We start from the raw sequence: 21208 nt of genomic DNA on the forward strand, positions 1-21208 counted from the left end.
CACAGCCTGTTCACTTCATTTTGACAGAGTTTGTCAGGTGGCACTTTTCACATGATTGTCCAAACAAGTTGAGTCATAACCTCACACCAGAGATGAATTCAGATATGACCCCCATGCACTGAAGGCAAAGCATGTGGTCACTTTTTAAAAGATCTCACTTCCTGCATTTGCCATTCGTGTGAGTGGGTGGCTCCAGCATAGTTCCTGGAGCCCTGCAACAGCCATGACCATTTCTACAGTCTACAAAAGTCATTTATTTAAAAAAGTATAGTGGCTGACTCCAGGAAATAGCTGTTCTCTGTTCCCAGGGCAGATGGAGAGAAAAAAGCAGTGGGTGTATTTCCCTCTGAATTTGCATGGCAGAGCAAACCCAGCCTCTCCTGTGGCAAGTCATGAGGGGGAAGGTTTGAGAGAGTGGAGCATATGTTCTCTTCAAGGTGACAGTTATGCAAATATTAAATTGCATGTGTTGGCCCTGAATGGAAGCAGGCGACTGGTCGGCATGAGAAAGGAGAGGCGAACAAGGGGAAAAAAAGAGATTCAAAGAAATGTAACAATCTTCACTCCCTAATGAGAGAGTGATGAAACTGAACAGAGAGAAAAGAAAAAACATGTCTGTTATAAAATGATCATATATTTGTGTTAATATGCAGCACTTGTGGTTGCCCATACTGATATGCCAGATGCATATCCATAAATTATGACCAAAAATCAATAGTGGCTGACGTTCAATCGAGGTGCGGAGATAGATAAAGAACTTTTTAACTCATAAGGAGTTCAATGGGAGGAGAAAGAGGAAGAATAATGAGGGTTCTAAGCTGAGCCAGCCGAGGTAATAGGCTCTGTCCTCCCTCTCCCCCCTCTTCCCGTAAAAACATGCTGAGAGAAGCTGTTTTGTGGTGGGGCCTCTGCAGCAATACACAGTAGCAATTAAGAGCCAGATTTGACTCTTTAAGCAATCAGAAACCTCAGCCTTACTCTTAACGCACCCCAAGCATTCACACCAGAGTCGACCCGCCGAACAACAAAACTGAACTGGAAACATAGAGAAGTCTCGGTTAGGCTCCACTTCAGACACAGAAGTTACAATGCAGCTTGTTTTGATGTATAAAAATGCAGAGCCACTGCAGGCAGACACCACGCTGGTTTACAAGCACCACACTTCAAATGACCTGGGTCAGAGCACAGGCTGTGTAGCTCTGTTAGCATGTGGGTGGTGTTGCTTAGCGTCACTTAAAACAAGTCAGAGTTCATGAAGTAGGCCAATTCCAGACAGCTCATATACACAAAAATACACACACACACACACACACACACACACACACACACACACACACACACACACACACACACACACATACAATAAGCTGCTGAATGGTTTCCATTAATGTAACACACACTCATTCCGTTGGAAGAAAGCAGCCACAGCCTGTTTTTGGTACTATGATTTTGGAGGAAGCTTCAAGGGTTCGGCATGGTCACCCTGGAACACACTGAAAAGTGCGCAGGGCTGAAAAACATGCACATGGCCCGGACAGGGTGGAATAACAACATTAAGGCTTAGCCACCATGTTCCGGTGGTTTTTAGGGTTGGATCTGCGTTGCTCCTGCTTGCTTGGGAAACAGATGTGATCTGCAAGTCACCCAAAGTGAGTTAGTGCCGCCGGCCATTTCTACACAAACAAAAATGTCAGGCAAATTTTCTTGAAAACACACACATACAGAAATTTCAGTTCACACCCAGATGTGCATGCAGGTACACATATTTGCATGGTGACACGCACACACCCATGCTGAAAAGCCAAGCTAGGGTCTTGGCAAGCAAAGTGTTATTTTGACACGCAAAGAACAAAACTATTCACTACGGATGCAAATCACATATCGGGAATCCGTCTCTGTACACACATATATCTACAGCCACAGATAGATACACAGGCACACCCACACAGGAATGGGAGAACACACACTGGCATGCTACCTAGTTCCACTCCTGTCCTACGTCAATTATTTGTCCACCTGGTGAGTTATCAGTGATGATGGTTGAATATTAGCTTGAATATGCAAATGCTGTTCTTTATCAAGGGGTGTTAGTTCACTCACGTAATGTTCAACCACTAAAGGAGAGCAGCTCTGAGGGCCTACCTGACCCAAATACATGTACTAGATTCCACTACAGGAAGTGTCCAAATCTGTCTGTTATTGGTAGGATTTAAATTGCAACCACATTTTCTGCATTAGGATGGATTGTGCTTTAATTACCCTCTTAAATTCCTGTTATTCCCGATTCCTTTGACTGAGATGAATCATCTTCTTTTTGTCATTCGGGCCAAAGTTAACCAAGTCATTGATATCAGGTCATACTTTTCTAACAAAGAGATAGCACGGATTGAGAGATAGTGTAATCTTGATGGCGGATCTGAGCTTTTACTTCTTTGTATTTATTTGGGGTGAGTTGTTAGGAATGTCCCTTTAGATGGACTTTGGTTTGTTGTACTAAGCAGGCAATAGACCTCACATCAAAGGGTTGGAGGCAAGAGGCAGGGACAGCAGGAGTGTGTGTTTGTCTGTGAAATGACTTTGTTTTACAGCCTTCGACACCTGTCGACACTTTGAGCCATGAGTCATAATCAAAACTGGGGCTTTTCCTTCATCGCATATGCCAAAGAAAAAGAAAAGCATGCAGATGTTCAGAGAGGCCTCCAGAAGTACATTTAAGTACACAACTCATCTCCATCTTTTATTACACCATGACACCAATTTCAAATATACATAATGAGTACCACCCTCCTCAGTTCAGTGTATGATACAGTTATTTACTGTTTCTCTTAGAGCATATCGAAAATGAACAACAAAAAAATAGAACCAAATACCCACTTTAGAAAAAAAAACCAGTACAATTATCAGAGACACTGTAACACAGAGAGACAAGATGCAACGGACAGAGAGGGAATAACTATGATCAGTGTTCTCTTCAACTACACATTGCCAAAACGGATAAACAAAAAAGAAATCCATTAACAGTAGTGATAATGTTCATTATGTAGAAGACTCTGAATTAAAACAAATATATATATATATAATAAAGAGCAAAATAGTAAAGTGAAGTGCAAATTTCTTTGGAAGTTGGAATAAGGTATGTTTTTTCTTCATTAAGACATAAATAAGTTATAAAATAGAAGCTATCAAAACAAAAACCAGAGACAGACTTTGAAGAAATAAAGGCAAGACAATTTTTTTTTCATAGCTTCAAGTAGGCGATCTCTCTGAGCCGTACAGATACACTGTACAAGGCATTCTCAACAGACTCAGAGCCATTTTGTTGTCTTTCTGTATAATGACAAATGCAAGTTAATGCACCTGTCGCACAACTCTTTGCTCCAAAACGGCGTTTAAAACTGAAAATAAAATCCAGCAGGCCGTGCTCAGAGTTTTGTTTCCTAGAGATGAGTGAAGCTCTTCTGATACAAGAAGTACTGCACTGAAATGAAATGAAATCCTGTGATACTTTCAAGTCCAGAAATGTCCAGGAAACAAGTCCCTTGTTATCACTTTGGGTGAATCTCAGTACTGTTCAGTTTCTTCCTCTCTCTCCCCTCTTTCGGAAATGACAATGTTAACAAGACTTGATAAAAATAAAATAAAATCCCTAGTCCTTGACAACGCTTTTGTCATGATCCAGGACTAAGGGGAGAAAATGTGTGCAGAGGAGGAAACCCTCAGCTTTCACTGCAAAAAACATTGCAAAAAAAAAGAACTTGGAGTCCTGCTGCACTGGAGATATGAAATCAACACAACTTTCAGCAAACCTTCATTTCTTGTAATTGAATAAACAATACCCTTGGTTTTCCTCTAACCAAGGCTTTTCCCAGTAAAATAAAATGCTCTCAGCAGGGGATCGTCAGTTAATTGCAGAGGTCGATTAGTCACTGTAGTAATCACTTCTTTCTCTGGAAGACGTTGGCCAGCATGGCACCAGAGGTGGTTAGCTGACCCATCTTGCTCAGGAACTTGGTCTTGGCATCCTCGCCCACCAAACTGGAGGCGATGGACATGGAGCTATAGAAAAAAACAGGTTGTAAAGGTTGAACTGGGCCATGGTGAAGCCACAAGGTTTAGCTCTGCTTTATCAACATATATGAACTGAAAGATATACACAAACAAAAGCACAATAGTGCAGAAAAATCCTACACAATCCCCAATCTGTTGACGAGCTTGAGCCAGCAGTTACTCTACTTCTTTGGAGGGGAAATACTGTTTGCCAATACAGCCCTTCCTGATTTTTACAGTCCAACGGCTCCACAAGTTCCTCTTTTCAGTTAGCTGGGATTCAGACTGATACAGTGGAACAGTTACAACACTTCAGCCAAGCTGCTGCATTGCTCAAAAGAAGGACAAACATCACATCTTAACACCAACAGACCCCGTTGACTGGTGAACATCATCACATGGCTTTTAGATAAGAAAAACTCAACAATTTGTTTCAAAAAGCATTAAGTCTTGTGACATAAAGGCCTCAACTTTCCTGCGTTTTAGGTTTCGACTTTACGTGTTGGACATACAGTATGCATGGGAAATCCCATTTTGTCAGGAAACTGAACAATTTCATATACCTTCCTGAGGAAATGTGCGTATATGCAAAATATTTAAAAAACATTATCAGACCTCAATGACACAATAGCTACAAATAATTACACCAATGTTATGTGATGCCACTTCAAAAAGTCTTTCTGCTCACTAAGCTACAAAATATTTCCAGAATATTTCATACCAGAAAGGAAATTATTAATCAAATGGGGGGGTGGGGGGATCTACATTCTACAAAAAGAGACATGCTGTGAAAATAAAGATCAAAGTTATCATTATAGTAAGAGAAGTCGAAGAAAGACTTGATCGACCAAAATAAAAGGGGAACAAACATCTCTCAGCACAAACAGAGATTTTAACCTCAGACTTTAACTGAGGGTTTTGGGGGGGAACACACCCAAAGCTGAGCACATGTGCACCGAGAGAAGGAGACATACACACACTTCTCTTTTTAATGAGCCCCGAACACATGTCAACAAGATGGGAGAAACAACTCTTAAAAGGACACCCAGTATGGCCGGTGTCCCAGCTCTCTTTACCAAAAGAACTCTTTTTCGGCTCTCTCTTTCTGTGAAGATACCCACATAATGAGTGTGGTTCTTACATGTTCTGCTCTCCCCTGGGGAATAAACCCACAACACGGGCCCAGTCCCAACACTGTTATGTGACCCCTCTCCTCACAGTAGGACTACTTCTTCCCCCTCTAAATTCTTCTTAAATACCCCTTTAAAACCATCATTTGCTGCTGTCGCTGCCTCTCATGCAATAAAAACCAATATTCCGCAAGTCATTTCAGAAGAAGTGATTGTGTGAATGGGGCAGTTTTGTTTGTTCTCACCCTTGCGCGTCTGCCATTCCTCTGTTTTCCACCTTGATTTCACATTCTTTGATCATAGAGCTCAGAATAACCTGAGGAGGATATGACAGAGACAAATTAAGCTGAAATGATACCTTTACAAATAAAGACCAGGTATGAATTTGTATAAGGTCCAGGTTGGAAAAGAATTCCTGTCTTAGAATCTGGTATGTAGGCCTTACAGACGGCGTGGATATGTAGAGAGGAAAACAGTCAGCTGATCGTTAGTCACCTTGGGAAAATGCTCACATGAAATGGATCGCATGAGATTCCGAGACACAAATAAATATGGTAGAGGTGTGTGTGTCAGAGTCAGACTGTCTGTCTTTACCAATATTTTGTGAGATCCCATTGGAGTAACAGATAGAAAGAGGGAGACAGTCTAGCCCATTAGTGCGGGAGTATGCAGACGAGATACTATATGCATGTGTGCAATGGAAGTGTTACAGTCAGTGTCTGAATATCCCCCCACCCCCTCCTGTAAATGCATGTGTGTGTGTGTGTGTGTGTGTGTGTCTCCTGACCTCGTGCTCAGGGGAGAGTTGCTCCATGTCAACACGCAGACACCTGAGGCCAGGCAGGAAGTGGTTGACCATCACCTCCTCAGAAATGACTGCGCAGGAAGTTAAGGACTGGAATGAAAAGCTTGCCAGTTGATCCAAAGCACCTTGCAGCATGCACCATGAACGAGTGTATTACTATTCATACAGTGGGAATCACAATGCTAACTTTTTCACCTTGTGCAGGTTTCAGATAATTGTGGGTCAAATGTGGGTGTTCATTTCACAATGAAATAATCTGGGAATGAAAGTATTGAAAAAAGACCATAGCTGACTATATAGCTTAACAAAGTTTTTGTAAAAGCAAAAACAAACACTACTTTGTTAATTGTTATAACACACCTTGTCTATCCAGACTTTCTTGTTTTTCTTCACTACATGTATTTATGTACATAGAAACTAAAAAGCTGGTGTTTTCAAGGCCAAGCAGTTACAAATACCATTTGGATGGTGCTTCCAGGCATTACCGTATGGGTAGAGTTTACTTAAGGATCATTTTGAATATCAGAAAAATCTGTTAGTGACTAAAATATATATTGTGAATAAAACATTTTTCTTTTCTAATACCACAAACATTTTTAAAATAACTGTGTTGCTATGTGGCACCAAAATAGGTTGGAAGAAACTGAAATTTTCAGCACAGCAGTACTTTGTCCAGGACTGCATGTGCTCTGCCACCTGTCATAGCCAGTGGAGCTATATGGGACACAGAGTGAACAAATCTATATTTTTAGAGTTGGGAATGTACAATTTCAGAGCTTGTCACACTGATTACAAGAGAAAGAAGTGCAGTGGGAGGTAAAGCCTATGAGGTTAGGGCTATACCTCCTGGACACTACTGCACTGTGAAATCACAGCCTGACAAAGATCCACAGGAATGAACCTCAGACCAGCTGTCCTCTATGTGTGTGTGTGTGTGTGTGTGTGTTGGACCTGGGCGGGGTGGGGTTAACAGAGGAGAGACAGAGTAGAGAGAGGAAAAACAACGCGAGAAAGGAGAAATAGTAAGAAGCGAAAGAATCACAGAAGAGAAGGATGACAGAGACAGAGAGGAGAGGTAATGTAGACATGAGCCCTTTCCTGGGAACTGTTGCTAAGGATTGAAGTTGATGTTCAGTCCTTTCCTCCTCTCACGCTCTTTCTCCCTCTCTCATCCTTTCCTTTGCTTAACCAACCCTGTAATTACCTCTAGCCCCAAAATGAAGGCAGCTTATTTTTCCTTTCTCCTCCTGCCAAATGACAGGCAAACCCTGCCAACACACACACTGAACCACACACTCAGGCACCGGGGCCAAGCTGATATGTACCACACAGTTATACAGGCACATTCAGGAGCACATGTAACCAGTGCAGCCAGCATTTGACCGGTTATTCTAACGGCCTTCCCACTGACTCACTGTTCTGACAGTTAACCCTGACACCAAGCCAACCTTGACACACACTTCTAGTAAATCCTTTGGAAATACATACAGTACAGTAGTGAAAAAGTATGAGTGAGCTGACCTCTCGGAAAATGTGGATTATCCACATTCCCCTTAAGTTTCATGGTTATCTAAGTGTTACACCAAGTATAGAGCTGATATTAGGACTCTAAATAAAAGTCCCCCTATAGACAGTAAATCCAAACTGACCAGTATATGGCCCAGCTTACACAGACCACTAAGTATGACCTATAGAAGGATACAGCAGCAAGAGAGGGCACTGTAGGCCTCAAACAGCTGGGTGGCGATGTCAATCCTCTTGCTCTCCGCCGCCTGGCTGTTGTTAGCCAGCGCCAGCTTGTGAAGGTGTGGCAACACGACTGGAGGAATTAAAAAAAATACAGACAAAACGTTTGTGCAAGTGAGAGGCATAGCAAAAGCAGAAGGCAAAATGTAGACATAGTTCACTGTTGGAAATGTTTTTATGTATTTTATGTGTTTCAGTGTCCTTTACATACACTCGTCTCTAAAGCGCGGCTCCGCATTGGGTCCAACCCTTCCAAATGTCCTGATGATCTCCATGTGCAAAGAGTGCTGATCTTGGTACTGAGGGTCTTCCAGGAATGATGCCAGCTGCATTTTGACACGCTCCAGCAGCTACACACACACACACACAGAAAGAATACATACATGTTTTAAAATGATTTGTAAAATGGTTCATTTAATTCAATTCATTGTCTGAGTATTATGCTTGTGTGCAGTTTGGCAGTTAGTTTCCTACCTCTTTTTGCGTGACAGTCTCCATGATGGTACCAAAGGCAGGGATAGTGGATATCCTCACTGAGCTAAAAGCAGCAGGGGAGTAAGACAATGGTTTCACCATTCATAGTCACTGTATCACTCTTTTAGGTATTCTCCGATCTCTCTCTCTCAAGAATCATAATGAGTCAAATATTATCTGCAGATTGGTGTGGCTTTATTGTTGGGTTTTAACCTCTTTAACCATGGCCTCAGGTTATGTCATTAGTAGGGAGGCAACAATCAAATTTCCTTGGGCTATTTTCAGATTTTCAAATATTGACTGAAATTATGTATTTTATGCATACTTTTCCTGATAAGTAAGTATCTCTACTAAAATCACAAAGAAGTAGGACTACTGTGGTAAACACATGTTCTAGGTTCTATATTGTAATCATAGTAATGACCTGCTAGTAACCACAGTGAGAACTGAGGGGGTTGCTCACGAAGTGGACTGCCAGGTGAAGCTCTGCATTTTGCATACATTATTATATGACTAGAGGCTGTGAAATAATAAAATAAAACTATCCGTTATTTTCCTTAAAATCAACTGTTGCACCTTGACCCATCAAAGATATAAAGGTATACACAACCATCTATGTTTCAAAACCTCCCGAGTATTGGATTACTATAACATGAAAGAGCCAAATTTTGCAAATAATATTTGACCCAGATCTGTATTGATCACGTTATATGTATAATCAATGTCTGCCATTTTGTAACTGCTATATAACTTAATATATTCACCATATCATTCTTGAGCTAACAGCTTATCTAACTAAAAGCTGAAAGCTAATCTTTTTTTAAGGGGATCATTTAATTCATCATTCAGTAATGCATAATATTAATTATTATATCTGACAATAATTAATGATTATGATGAAAAGCAAGATTAATGGAGTGCTGTTAGGGTGATGTTAGATCATTATTCCACTGTCAGTAGGAGCAGGAAAGACCAAAACATACACTTGGGCCATCTTGGAATTGGAGATGGAGTAGAAAAACGTTTCTCATTATATCTCAAGATTCATTTTTACTCTACGGTCTGCTGATCGTGGACACAGCAAGATATGTGAAAGATATCATGCCAAAGTCTTAAAGCTTACAAAAACATATATTAATATTTTCACATGAATATATGTTGACACTACAAGTTGGGGACAAGTGTGTTCCCATTAGCATGGCATTTCAATACAGAGAATAATGGGACGAAAAGGGCTGCATTCCAACAGTGTCGCCGCAAATTTCATCATCTTGTCTAATCACAAACACGAAGGCTGGATGTACACTGGCAGCCTAAAAAATATATATTTTCTTTGTAGGAGATTTGATGGCTAAGAAGATTGTCCCCATTTATCCTGCAATGAAAAGGACAAATATGTGCCACAAAATTGAACTTGGGGAGATTCGGGTATTCATCCAACTTAAAATGTTTAAACGCTGTGGCTCCAGACAGAGTTTTTGTTAAGTGGCCATTCAGGCTCAGCTGGACAGATTTCTGGGAAGAAACTGCTTTACACTGTAAGGATGCAGCCCACAAAATGACAATGTTTACAGAGATGTTTTCTTGTGTTGATTGACTCACAATTCAGGCCCACTGCACAGAGTTATAAGGGCCGGAGCCGCCCGGCGATCTACTAATGCTTCACTCATGCCTCGGAGAACCAACTGCAAACCCACCATACAGCAGGATGAGAGAGAGGCAGGGTGGGAGGAGACAGAGACAGGAGGAAGGAGGGAAAGATAGAGGGTGGGAGGAGAGAAGGAGAAGAAAGAGGTACAGATAGAAGACAGAAGGGACGATATGGAAGAGTGAGAGAGAAAAATAGAGTGACAGGATAAAACTGAGAGAGACAGGGTGAGGATAACCAACTACTAGCTGACAGGTTGGTCAGGAGGAGGACGTGGGGAGGAAGAGGAGGAGGGGACGGGATATACAGATGAGCATGCAGGGATTGTGCTATTGCCGCATGCGGGCAATGTGCACGCACAAATCTGGTTGGTGTTGCAGACTGATGAGGTGACGAGAGCCGGCGTGAGTTAGTGTTGCAGATTGATGATGCGAACATGCAGAGTGTTAATGTTAACAGTGGATATGCTGACGAACCACCCCATGGCCAAGCCTGAACCTAAACAGGAGCAACTTCACACAACCACTGAAAGCTATGCCATCCAAAAAGAGACTTAAAAGGAGAACATGAAAATTAAATTAAATCGCTATCAAATGTAATAAAGGGTTTATGAATGAAGAGTCTTGAGAACAGTTTTGTGCTGAAGTTGCTCCTGGCAGGTACAGACTTCTTTCAGTGTGATAGTTCTCAGGCGGCAAAGAGAAGGGGGGAGAGAGACGCGGCGCAGATTATTGTTGTTGTTGTTGTTGTTGTTGTTGCTGTTCCACTTACATTTCAGGGTCGGAGGACAGTGTGATGAGAGCCGGCACCACTCTCTGAGCTACCAGCGTCTCATTCACCCCCTTCACCAGTAGCTGATCGGATTGGACAGAGCCAGCCGTGATGTCACAGAGGTGCGCGGGGCATTGGGACAAGAGCGAGCAACACCGCCAATAGATAGAGAGAAAAGGAAAAAAAAGGCAAAACAAAAAAGAGGAGGAAAAAGAAAAACAAACACAAAAAGATAGAAAGAAAGTGATATACAATGACAAGAACCATAGCTGCAAGGCACGGAACGGCACTGCATGTATCAAGCAAGTGTGTGTACACACACACACACACACACACACACATACATACACAATCACACACACGCAAACAAACACACACACGCACACACACATGCACACGCAGGTATGCAGAAGAAATGGCAAAGCCAACATAGCTAAACTGCACAAATACTTTTACAGTATGGTGAGCATAAAGCTGTGGGCTCTTTCAACAGACTCCAGGTCAGATTATCATTTCATTCATTTGAATTGATAAAATAGTTGACAGTAAACTAATCTGATCTGGAATCTGTGATAGATGACCACATTTCAACCCACAGTTTTGACAATGGTGGACGGCTAATCACTATGGAATGGTGACAGTGGGGTGTGTTGGGAAAGGGCAAGTACTTCACAAACAAGGGGGGACATGAATACAGCCTACCACTCCTCCTCCCCCAAGTTTAGATCAACATAGGCCTGGTTCTACTGCTATACCTAGATCCTCATCCCAACATTTGGCCTTTAAATGTGCACAGATGTCAAAGGACAGGGAGATTTGATTTGTTATGGTTATTTCACGTGGCTTAGGCCAGGCCTTTTGCCTTGGGAACCTGGCTTAAAAATGGATACAATCAGTGAAATAAAATCGTAAGGGCAGAAAACAGGGAAACCGTCATCTCCTTTAAAAAATAATAGTAGTATTATATTTCCACAAGACCTAAAATACTGAAAAAGTAAAACAAATATTCATAAGAAAACATTTCTGATTAAATTATACTTTCCAGCAAAACTGAAAAGGAACAGGCCTTAAACTCTTGTCACTATACTTTCAGGTTGCTGACTGCAGCCTTTCTCTGACATGCAGCAGATATTTATGTAGTTAGTTCTAAGACCAGTGCACAGTGAAAGGTCTGATGTTAACTCTCGCCATACAGTTGGAACCAAGCTACAGTAGTCTTTACTCACACCCATAAGACAGAGTGGCTAAATATTAAATGCATGTTAAACAGCAGCAATAGCAAGCAGAGCTAGCACATGTACAGCAAAGTGGTAAACATAAAAATAGTATCTATAATGTAGACTGTGTATAACTGCACAAGACCTTTTAAGAATTTTAGCTCAATGATAAAGTACGTTTAATTTTATTTAGTGTATTGTCTACTGAAATACTAGTCAACTAGTATACACTTTGTAGCAGATTAACAAGTAATTTATTCTTATCTCTTGCTAAAAATGTAAAAAAAGAAATTGTATCAACAATGACACATTTTTAGGAAGTACTTATGTAAATGATATCTGATCAAAACTCTAACCATCTGTGATTAGTTAAATATACTATCTGTGTGTGTGTGTGTGTGTTTTGTACCTCAAACATCCGTGCTGCAGTACACCGAACCAGTGCAGAGGTATGGACAACCCCGTACCACAGAACAGTCAGCAACAATTCATGGTACACTGGATTGGCCCTGAAAAGAGAGCACAACATAAATACTGAGCAATATTGTGGCAGCTGTCAACCAGCAACTGACTTGAATGTTTAAATGTTAAAAATTGTGAAGGTAAATTATCCATCTTTGAAAGACAAGAATGTATTATTAAATATTCATGTTCCTTTAGTGTGTGTTCAACACAGACAGTTCTATTGGAGGCTATGGAGGTTCCCTCTATACTTAAATAAAAATCATCTATTTCATTTTTGTTTTTTCAAAATGATTAGAAACAGTGGTCCAGTATGTGTGTGTGTTTGCCTCACCCCAGTTCTACAAAGGAGGCCTTCAGGCTGTCGAGAGGTGCATGGGACAGAGAAAGCGTAGTCATAACATCCTCCAGGAAACCCACCAACAACTTGCGATCCTCCTCCTGTACAGAAATCATAGAATGTTTCTGTCAGTTACATCATGTAGGCAACAAATAGACTGCAAATTTCTACAGACCAGTTAGAGTATTTGAGGACAGCAGACATCTTTTGTCACTTTCAACACAAGTTGAAATGAGCTGCTCTGAACATGTTTTGTTGACATGTTGTGTTGAAAAGTAAATCAAGTGTTTTTCAAGTGCTGCATCATTCCGTGAACCTAAAATCAAAACAAAAACATGTGGCAGCTTGATGTGTTTTGCAGTGGATTTTCCCTCGTGACGAAGAACAATAACCCAAAGAGTAATGTGGTTCGCACTCCACATACTGTAACATACATGAGAGAAGAGGAGCCAAAAGTACCCAACAAGTCAACTAACTATACAGAGGAAATAACTGACTTATTGGCATACTGTAGACTGACTTATCTTGCAAGACAATAAAAGCATCACAAGGTATGACTCTTATGATAAATCAGCTTCAAGTACTTCAGGTCAGTCAGCTACTATTTGGCTGTGGTCTGCTATTAATTTACCTGGTTATAACAAGTCAGCACTCCAGTGGCGTAGATGGGGACTGTGGCTTTGGTGAGAATATCGTTTCCTGCTGAAGCATCTGACAGAGGAAAAAGCAAAAAACAAGTCAGATCAGCTATTAAAATTTCAAAAACTGCTTTTGCATTTTATCTGCAACAAGCCATAACCTTTCTTTCTTGTGGCTGCATTGCATTATAGTTTATTGATGATTCTGCTTAGTGTAGAAATTGTCATCACTGCCTTTTCTGAGATGGACATTTTCCTGTATGCACAATTGAGGGTCAGGATTTGACACTCACAGTTACAGTTACACACAATTATTCCGCTATTAAACACTCCTACAGCTGTGCTGGACATGCGTCATGTGAATTACCATCATCTGTTTTAGCCCAATTAATCAGGGAAATTAAAATACACAAATGTACAAATGAACATGACAGAACATGGTGAGGTGAGGGACAATCCATTATATTGTGCCAGGCGTTTGGTCTGTAACAATAAATCTACAGCATACATTATATATTGTTGTGGTTTCACTAAAATCTATGGAAAAGGACAACTGCAATGGAAGGTCACAATGACCCAAACACAGACTTGGTCTCAATACAAAACACATTTCATAAATGGCCACAATACCAAAACTAAATCACTTGGCAGCCAACTGAGACCAAGCACCTCTTATAACTACAGAAACATGCCTGGAATAAAAAAAAAAAAAAGGGGAACACCCATAACTGACTCCAAATAGCTTGTTTACATCAACAGTGTCTGTGTCTGAACTCCACCTACCAACATTCTCTTGAGAGAGCTGAGAAAGTCTTACAACAAATGCACATCTGTGTGCATGTGTTGGCTTAATCTGGACTCACCAACATTCTCTTCAGATAGCCGGAGGATCTCCTGGAACTGTGGTTTAACCTGAAAAGGTCACGAGGATGAACAAAATGTCATCACTTCATTCATAAATATCATTGACATTTACTGTGAAGCAGTATTTTATGTACAGTGCTCAAATGGAGTTTTGATGAATATCTTTACAAGGTCAGAGAAAGGCACAGTGGTTACAGCCACTGCTCTTGGACTCACAGTGAACTACTGATAAATACAGTCTTCTGTCTGCTCTTGAATGCTGCTGTTAAGAATAAAGTCACTACAGCTGTGTTTGAAATCAGACCCTCATTTGCACATTCATTATTCTCTACATCGTGAAAAGTCACTCTATGGTTAGTAGTAAACAAATATTTCAGATATTACCTACAACATCACTGACGGGCGTAGTGTACACATCAACTCAGGAGCAAAAGTGAAGCAATGCTTTGAGACATTTTTTGCAAAAGGTAGTGTGCATGCCAGGACACTATTTTTATTTCAACACTATTTTTATTTCAAGGTACAAAATAGTGCACATATTTTACACATCTTACAAATATATAGTGAACTAGCAAATGGATTAAGGAATTCAGTAATACAAAATTATCTAAATTTATGGGCACTTTTTGGATTTTTAAATGGAGACTGCTCCAACTTTTAAAACCAAAGTGTTGTGGTAGCACAGTTTGTAGTATTCTCAGAGTCACATGGCTTTACCTTAGTGTTGGTAAAAATCTTGCCAAAGGTGCGACAGAATCTCCAGAAGAAGCGAGAGAACTCATGTACGCAGGTCGATGACGTCACGTTGATGCGACCCACGATATCTATGAGCTGAGGAAGGCTGTGGACAGAGCAGAAAGATGGAAGTCAGTGTATGTGTGATTATTCGTGTATGCTTTTGTGATACCGTGTACAAAGCTGTCTGTATACTGTACATATACAGTATGTCTTTACATGTGTGTGAGTGTGTGTTGTGTCCGTGCATTTCTCACAGTTGGTTGACCACCCATAGCAGGCTGTCCCAGCTGGTGGTTCCTTCATGCTCTAGCTGGTGGTCATAGAGTAGCAGCAGGGCACTCAGCAGCTCCCTGCTGCCGATGATGGTTGACACGTCCTGGAGGGGAGAAGCTGGCCTGGGGAACCGGGTCACTGCAGGACCAAAGACACAAGAACAGAATGGAACCTCAGGAAATGTACTGCTTTAAGAATTACTACTTCTACTTGTGACTTCTGTGTGTGTGTGTGTAGTTGTCCTACCCTCTAATGGAGGTATGTCCTCGTGGAGTTTGACTCTGCTGGTGAAGGGCGCGTTCTGCAGCACCACAGCAAACAGAGGAGGGATGAGGGACTGCAGGGCAGACAGGAACACGTGTAGCTTGTGTTCATCCAGACCGTGTTCTCCTTGCTATAGAAGGAGGGAGGTATGGAGGGCATAGAACGGGGGGAAAAGAAAAATAACGAGAGCAATTCATTGTTTGCGTGGTGCCGAGATGGAAATTAAGTGTCTGCACACATACGTGTGTTGTATGTACCATCAACACAACTTTAATTGTAGATGATTGCCTTGATGCCTGAATTGAAACCCTAATAAAAACAGAAAGTTTGCCCTTTTGTTTGTATGCAGTAATGAGCAGGATCAAGGAGAGCAAGAGTCTATTCATGTGGTGCGTCCATCTGGAGTTCTTTATAGGTTGACTACTACTATACACATATTCAAAATGCACATACCTGCAGTATGTAAGCAGTACTGTATGTTTTCCTTGCAATGTACATTAACAATAATTTTCTGGTACATATTTACAGCATGTTGCTATATTTTCACACACTTTTTCAGAATATTATCTTCCTCTAATTTACTGCACATTACAAGTCTTCAACATACTGTGTTGTATACATCATTTGGATGTGTATGGCTCAACAAACTCAATGTTTACTATCAGGAAGGGGTGAGAAAGGTTCTCAGGATTAAGGCCCAGCAATGAAGTTAACAGGCACTTACCATAAGTAGTTTCTCTATACGTGCCAACAGAGAAGGGATGAGTGCAGTGTGAAGGGTGCCCAGCTCCGTGGTCCAGGCAGCAAAGGCAGGAATGAAGACCTGGTGGACTGCACTGACCACCCGCTCTGATGGGTCCCCAAGTGACAGCAGCATCAGCTCAAAACCCTGAGCGTAAAATAGGGAATGCAAAGCTCAGTGTCTAAAAACAGGTATGAGACACAGAAAGTAGCACACTTTTTAAATTCTGACACACTGTCCTCTCACAACACACACACACCTGGGAGTACTTGTCAGGGTCATCTATGTAACCCATGATAATACTCAGACTCTTGACCACAGCCTCTCTGACCATGTCAGCCTTATCCTCAGCAAGCATCTGCTGCAACATGGACAACACCAAGGAGCTACGGATCTCCTTCTGCAGAGACAGAAAACAAGACATATTTTATTCATATATATATTCATGAAAAATCCCTTTTTAATTCTGTATGCACCGTCTGTTCTTACAGGCAGGTATGGTGCTAAAGCTCCACAGGACTCTGCCACCAACAATCTCCTCTCTGGATATTTGTGGTTAATCTGCAGAAGAGAGAGAACAAGATTTATAGGAAAAAGTGTTGAAAGAAATACAGGAACAGAAGTTGAAAGGAGGAGAGACGTAGACTGGAGGGCAGCCACCGTGGAATGGAAACAACTCGACTATCATCAACATGCTGACCCTGTGGAAACCGCTATTGGTCTTTTTAGGCAGATTCTCAGCCTCCAAACTGCTGACAGCTGTTGTTGCCATAAATGTGTTGCATAAAGTGACACAGGTGGCAATGAAAACAAAACTTTTATCATTTAAGTCAGGGACACCATTGAGGTAATGATAGCAAATTTCTGAATCACAACATGCAACAACAACATTGTATGCTCACTAAATACAAGACACAGCTGAGATTGTTTTCTAAAATATTGTACAATTAAATATTTTTTGTATTAGAGCTTTGAGTGTTTCTGACAAGTATTTTTTTTTTTTTTACTGTCAAATCTACATACGTAAGCGCAACAAAAATAGCCAACATTTATATTAATGCTCTAGTCTTTGTACTGAAATAGAACAGTGAAGCATGCCCCACAAAGTGGAAATGAAGTGTCACAGAAGGCTTAAGAAGGCGTGTGTACTGGTTTTCATTTTGGAGCAGGAGGTGTAGGCAGAATCAGTGACAGCATATTCAATACCAAAGGCCACCTGCAGTGTATGTACTGTACCTGTTCCCAGCACTGAGGAAGTAGTTCAGCCTCGACACGCGTGGGACCCACGTGCCTTGCAAACGCAACACAGCCCGTCAAGATCATTTGTCTTTGAAAACACACAGAGAAACATATGAGAACACACTGCTGGATAAACTCCTAGTTAATGTCCCTATCATGGACATCTCGGTAAGAGGTCAATCAACCAGCATAACAAACTATATGCATATTGTTCTGTCTACATACCTCTGCTCATCATCTGGTCTCTTGATTAGGTTAAAGAGGATGTGGAGGAGCTGGTCTCTCTCTTTAGGCTCTGGGTGAAGGCAGGCGGTACATAAGATGAGTGGGATCAACTCCTGAAGAAGCAACGACGAGAGAGAGACAGAGAGAGAAGTGGCATCAGACTACTTTGCAAAAGGAGAGTGAGAAAAACACACAGGGAGAGGATGGTCTGGAGGCCTGGAGGTCTATGGAGGATGGGGAAGAGGAAAGGGGGTGAAGGTGCTCATTAAAAAGAGGAGAGAAGATGGGAAAGTCACAGGGAGAAAGAAACACAGGGGCCACCTTTGGAACCAACAGGAGTCTGTCAACACCTTGCTTACCTTCAGTACCATGGTGTTGTACCTCGACTCATTTGGTTTTGGAGTCACGCACACACAATCAGAGCCACGTACTGTAGAAACTTATATAGTGCATACACACAGCCAGACACAGCTGCATATAGACAGACACACATACCTATTGCACTAGCTCCCCTACTACAACACAGCTCTATCCCAGAGTTCAGACAGAGTTTATGGACCTTCCAGCCAGAGGGGAGAGAGCTCAGCTGCCCTTGATACAGGGCCTCCATGGCCAAATTGTGGTCAGCCCTAAATTCCCGCCACACACACCCAAATTAGAGAGTGCATACAGAGTTAAAAATATGTTTTCTTTTTTTTTCTTTTTTTTTCAAACAAACTCTATTTTTTTTTCCAGGAAGATATCATATTTTCTTGCCAAGTGCTGGAAGAAGGAGCAAAACCCCAAAGCTGGATGGACAGATGGACCTGACAGAGACACTTGGGTAAAGATAGGCTGTGATGAGTCACCCGCTCAATGCTGGACCAACCCTCTGAAGTCAGTGCCATGTTGGCTATCTTTTAAAAAGTACAAATATGCCATTTAAGTATCAGAGGGTCATTTTAAGTGGTTACATGATGAGTTCAACATGGGTGAAATCAGTTCAAGCGTCAAAAACCTGCAAATTAACTGAATTCAGCCAAATTTAACTGTCACATTCAATAATCTTCTGCTCTTGGCCTCTGAAAATACCATACATTTTCACAAGAGACATTTAGCGAGGCTTAACAGCACTGGCCTGATAAAACAAATGAAGGAATTCATAAACAGCACACATCTGAAAAGCCAGAACCCACGCTGACCCTGTTCTATTTCTGTATGAACTGCTGTGTTTCTGATGTGAAGACTCCTTCAGGAGGTTAAACATCTGACCAGTCCTGGATAAACATTGTGGGCAGGTAGACTGGACAGCACGACGCCAGGACCCAGAGGCCAGGGGGCCTGATGCTTTACTTCAAATTCCAGTCCAAGGGCTGCTATGTGCAAGAGCCTGCATCCAAATGTTGCACTTTGTTGATTTTGATCAACACATTCACATTCCACCTTAACAACTCTTCAAACTCATCAACTTTAATGTATTATCTAACAGTTTGCTGTCTGTCTGTAAATGTCCATACAATACAGTGACAGTATTTCTTACAATCTTCAATGTATCATGATTTGAATTGCCGTTTTTTATTTGTGACTCTCCTCCAGATGCCTATTCTTTTTAATCATTTTCCCCCTTTTGTTTTTAATCCATACTGGCTTTCTACTGCATTGTTAAAGAAAACGCAGCCTGAGTACAAAAACACAGCAGGATGTAAACAATGTCTGTCATTTGAGTTATACCTTAACTCCCAATCTTTTGTCTTGTAACAGCCCTGATAAAACTGTCAATGTTCTTTGTCTTGCCAGTAGTTCGTTAAAGATCACAGTTAATCTGGCCAGTAGAAAAAGGAAGTCAATCCTTACAGCACATATTTACTGTCTTTATAGCGCACACCCTTTACTTTATTTTAAATTAAAATAAGAAAATGCTGTAGCAAACAACCCCAAATCAAGCCTTTTTCACCGAAAGAATAGGAAAACACAAGTAATCCAGAGCTACACGGAGAACATTATGCTACAGTACAGCGCAGTGTATTGAAGAAAAACATAATGTTTAATGATTTACAGTGTCTGATAATACAGCCAGGTGGCAGGCAGAGTTTCAATGCATCATTCCACCGTTTCAAGTCAAACACTTTTTGTTCTTAAGTGGGTGTCACATTCAAACAACAACAAGGTGTGTCTCCAGGCTTGTGGTGGTTATAAAGCTTCAGGTTGCAAGATGGAAGTGTGAGCAGCTGTGTGTGTGTGTGTGTGTGCACGTGTCATGGCTGGTGAATTTAACGGCAGAGTACAAAGTCCACTCTACTCAAGAAGGACCCCAAGGCCTCAATCTTCTGCTGTATTTTAATTTTTTGTCATCCTCTCTGCTCAGCAACCTTGATTTTGCAAAGAGGAGAAAGTTCACCATAACTGTGGTGGTTGAAATAACATGACCATGTTGATATGCAAAGCAGCCTGACTGACTGAGAACTACTCCAACCAGACTTACCTCTTTCAAACACTCTTCTCAAGTTTCAACACTTTGTGTGCAAAATTCAAGCACATAGTATTTGTACACACAAGGACACACACACACACACAGACACAAATTGCATGCAAGCAGTTATGTGGAGACAGAACACCTGTGTCAGCATTATAGCTTGCAAGGAGCAATAGCTTGTTAATGCCTAATCTATGAAAAGATCTCCTTCCCTCATCTCTTCAGAAGAAATTAACATTCAACTTGTGAAAACAAAAGCTGCAGTGCTTGCAGTGCTAGGAGGAAAGCTGGTTTATATTTAGTTACCTGGAATCACTGCACACCACATATCAAACACTTGGGTTTTATTTAGCCATAAGAATATATCATAGAGCTATATTAAAAATCACTCCAGAATCTTAAAAGCCACTTAGGCACTTAAAGTGCTTAGAGTTACAGCAAATAAAACAAACAGGGAACCAATCAGGAAATGATAGAGTAAAGATACACTAGGTTTAAGAGCGTACAGTTCATGACCCATCTAAGGCAAAAACTGCAGACCTTAGGCCATCATTGCATAATAGTTCATATTTTGACAATAAATCAATTTTCATATTTCCTTTGCAAGATAACATAACGGCAGTCATTAGCACTTTACTGAAATTTCGGAGCTACTGCTAATTAAAAACATGAATAATTCTGGCAAGTCAGACCCTATGTGACAGCAGTTGTAGCCGACAGGAGATGGGCATTGGTTACATACTTTTGGTCTACAAATCATGTGAGAACCATGCAGATGAGTGCGTGAAAGACTCACCTGGCAAAGATGTGCAACCATTCTCTAGAAGAGAGGCATGCATGAGAGTGAGAGAATGAGTGAGACGAAAAGAAAAGAATAACAATAAAACCAGTGAAGGCAAAAAGGACAGCAAACGTGAGTGGGGGACAAAAACAGCAGAGGAGAAATGATGACAACACTGGTGAAAACAAACAGCATCATAAAAGAAGATAAAATTCCCAATAGATAGACTCAAGTCAGCTGGGTATTAGCAGGTTACAAATGTCCACGTTTAGCTTTGCAAATCTCAAAATGAGCTCTTTATTTACACAGTTCGGTGGCAGAGGACACAGCCAAATTTTAGATTTAATTTAGT

The 21208-nt window shown here is 41.1% G+C and overlaps 1 protein-coding gene across 2 annotated transcripts in view; it reads right to left on the reverse strand.

Annotated features, from left to right (window-relative positions):
* Nucleotides 1-2724: 2724 nt before the first annotated feature.
* The window catches only part of relch (RAB11 binding and LisH domain, coiled-coil and HEAT repeat containing), a 31844-nt gene continuing 13360 nt past the window's right edge, over nt 2725-21208 (reverse strand). For both annotated transcript variants that reach the window (XM_070927939.1, XM_070927938.1), the window contains exons 12-31: nt 20872-20895; nt 17624-17736; nt 17396-17486; nt 16649-16720; nt 16419-16559; nt 16142-16306; nt 15400-15547; nt 15135-15291; nt 14860-14983; nt 14142-14190; nt 13272-13351; nt 12635-12741; nt 12248-12347; nt 10622-10704; nt 8203-8266; nt 7940-8078; nt 7685-7801; nt 5965-6053; nt 5423-5493; nt 2725-4056 (exon numbers count right to left, since the gene is read on the reverse strand). In XM_070927939.1, the coding sequence (XP_070784040.1) occupies nt 3936-4056; nt 5423-5493; nt 5965-6053; nt 7685-7801; nt 7940-8078; nt 8203-8266; nt 10622-10704; nt 12248-12347; nt 12635-12741; nt 13272-13351; nt 14142-14190; nt 14860-14983; nt 15135-15291; nt 15400-15547; nt 16142-16306; nt 16419-16559; nt 16649-16720; nt 17396-17486; nt 17624-17736; nt 20872-20895 (2055 nt within the window). In that variant the 3' untranslated portion in view covers nt 2725-3935. The remainder of the gene's footprint in view (nt 4057-5422; nt 5494-5964; nt 6054-7684; nt 7802-7939; nt 8079-8202; nt 8267-10621; nt 10705-12247; nt 12348-12634; nt 12742-13271; nt 13352-14141; nt 14191-14859; nt 14984-15134; nt 15292-15399; nt 15548-16141; nt 16307-16418; nt 16560-16648; nt 16721-17395; nt 17487-17623; nt 17737-20871; nt 20896-21208) is intronic.

Source organism: Enoplosus armatus, chromosome 21 (assembly GCF_043641665.1).
Source record: "Enoplosus armatus isolate fEnoArm2 chromosome 21, fEnoArm2.hap1, whole genome shotgun sequence".
In the NCBI taxonomy this organism is placed as follows: domain Eukaryota; kingdom Metazoa; phylum Chordata; class Actinopteri; order Centrarchiformes; family Enoplosidae; genus Enoplosus; species Enoplosus armatus.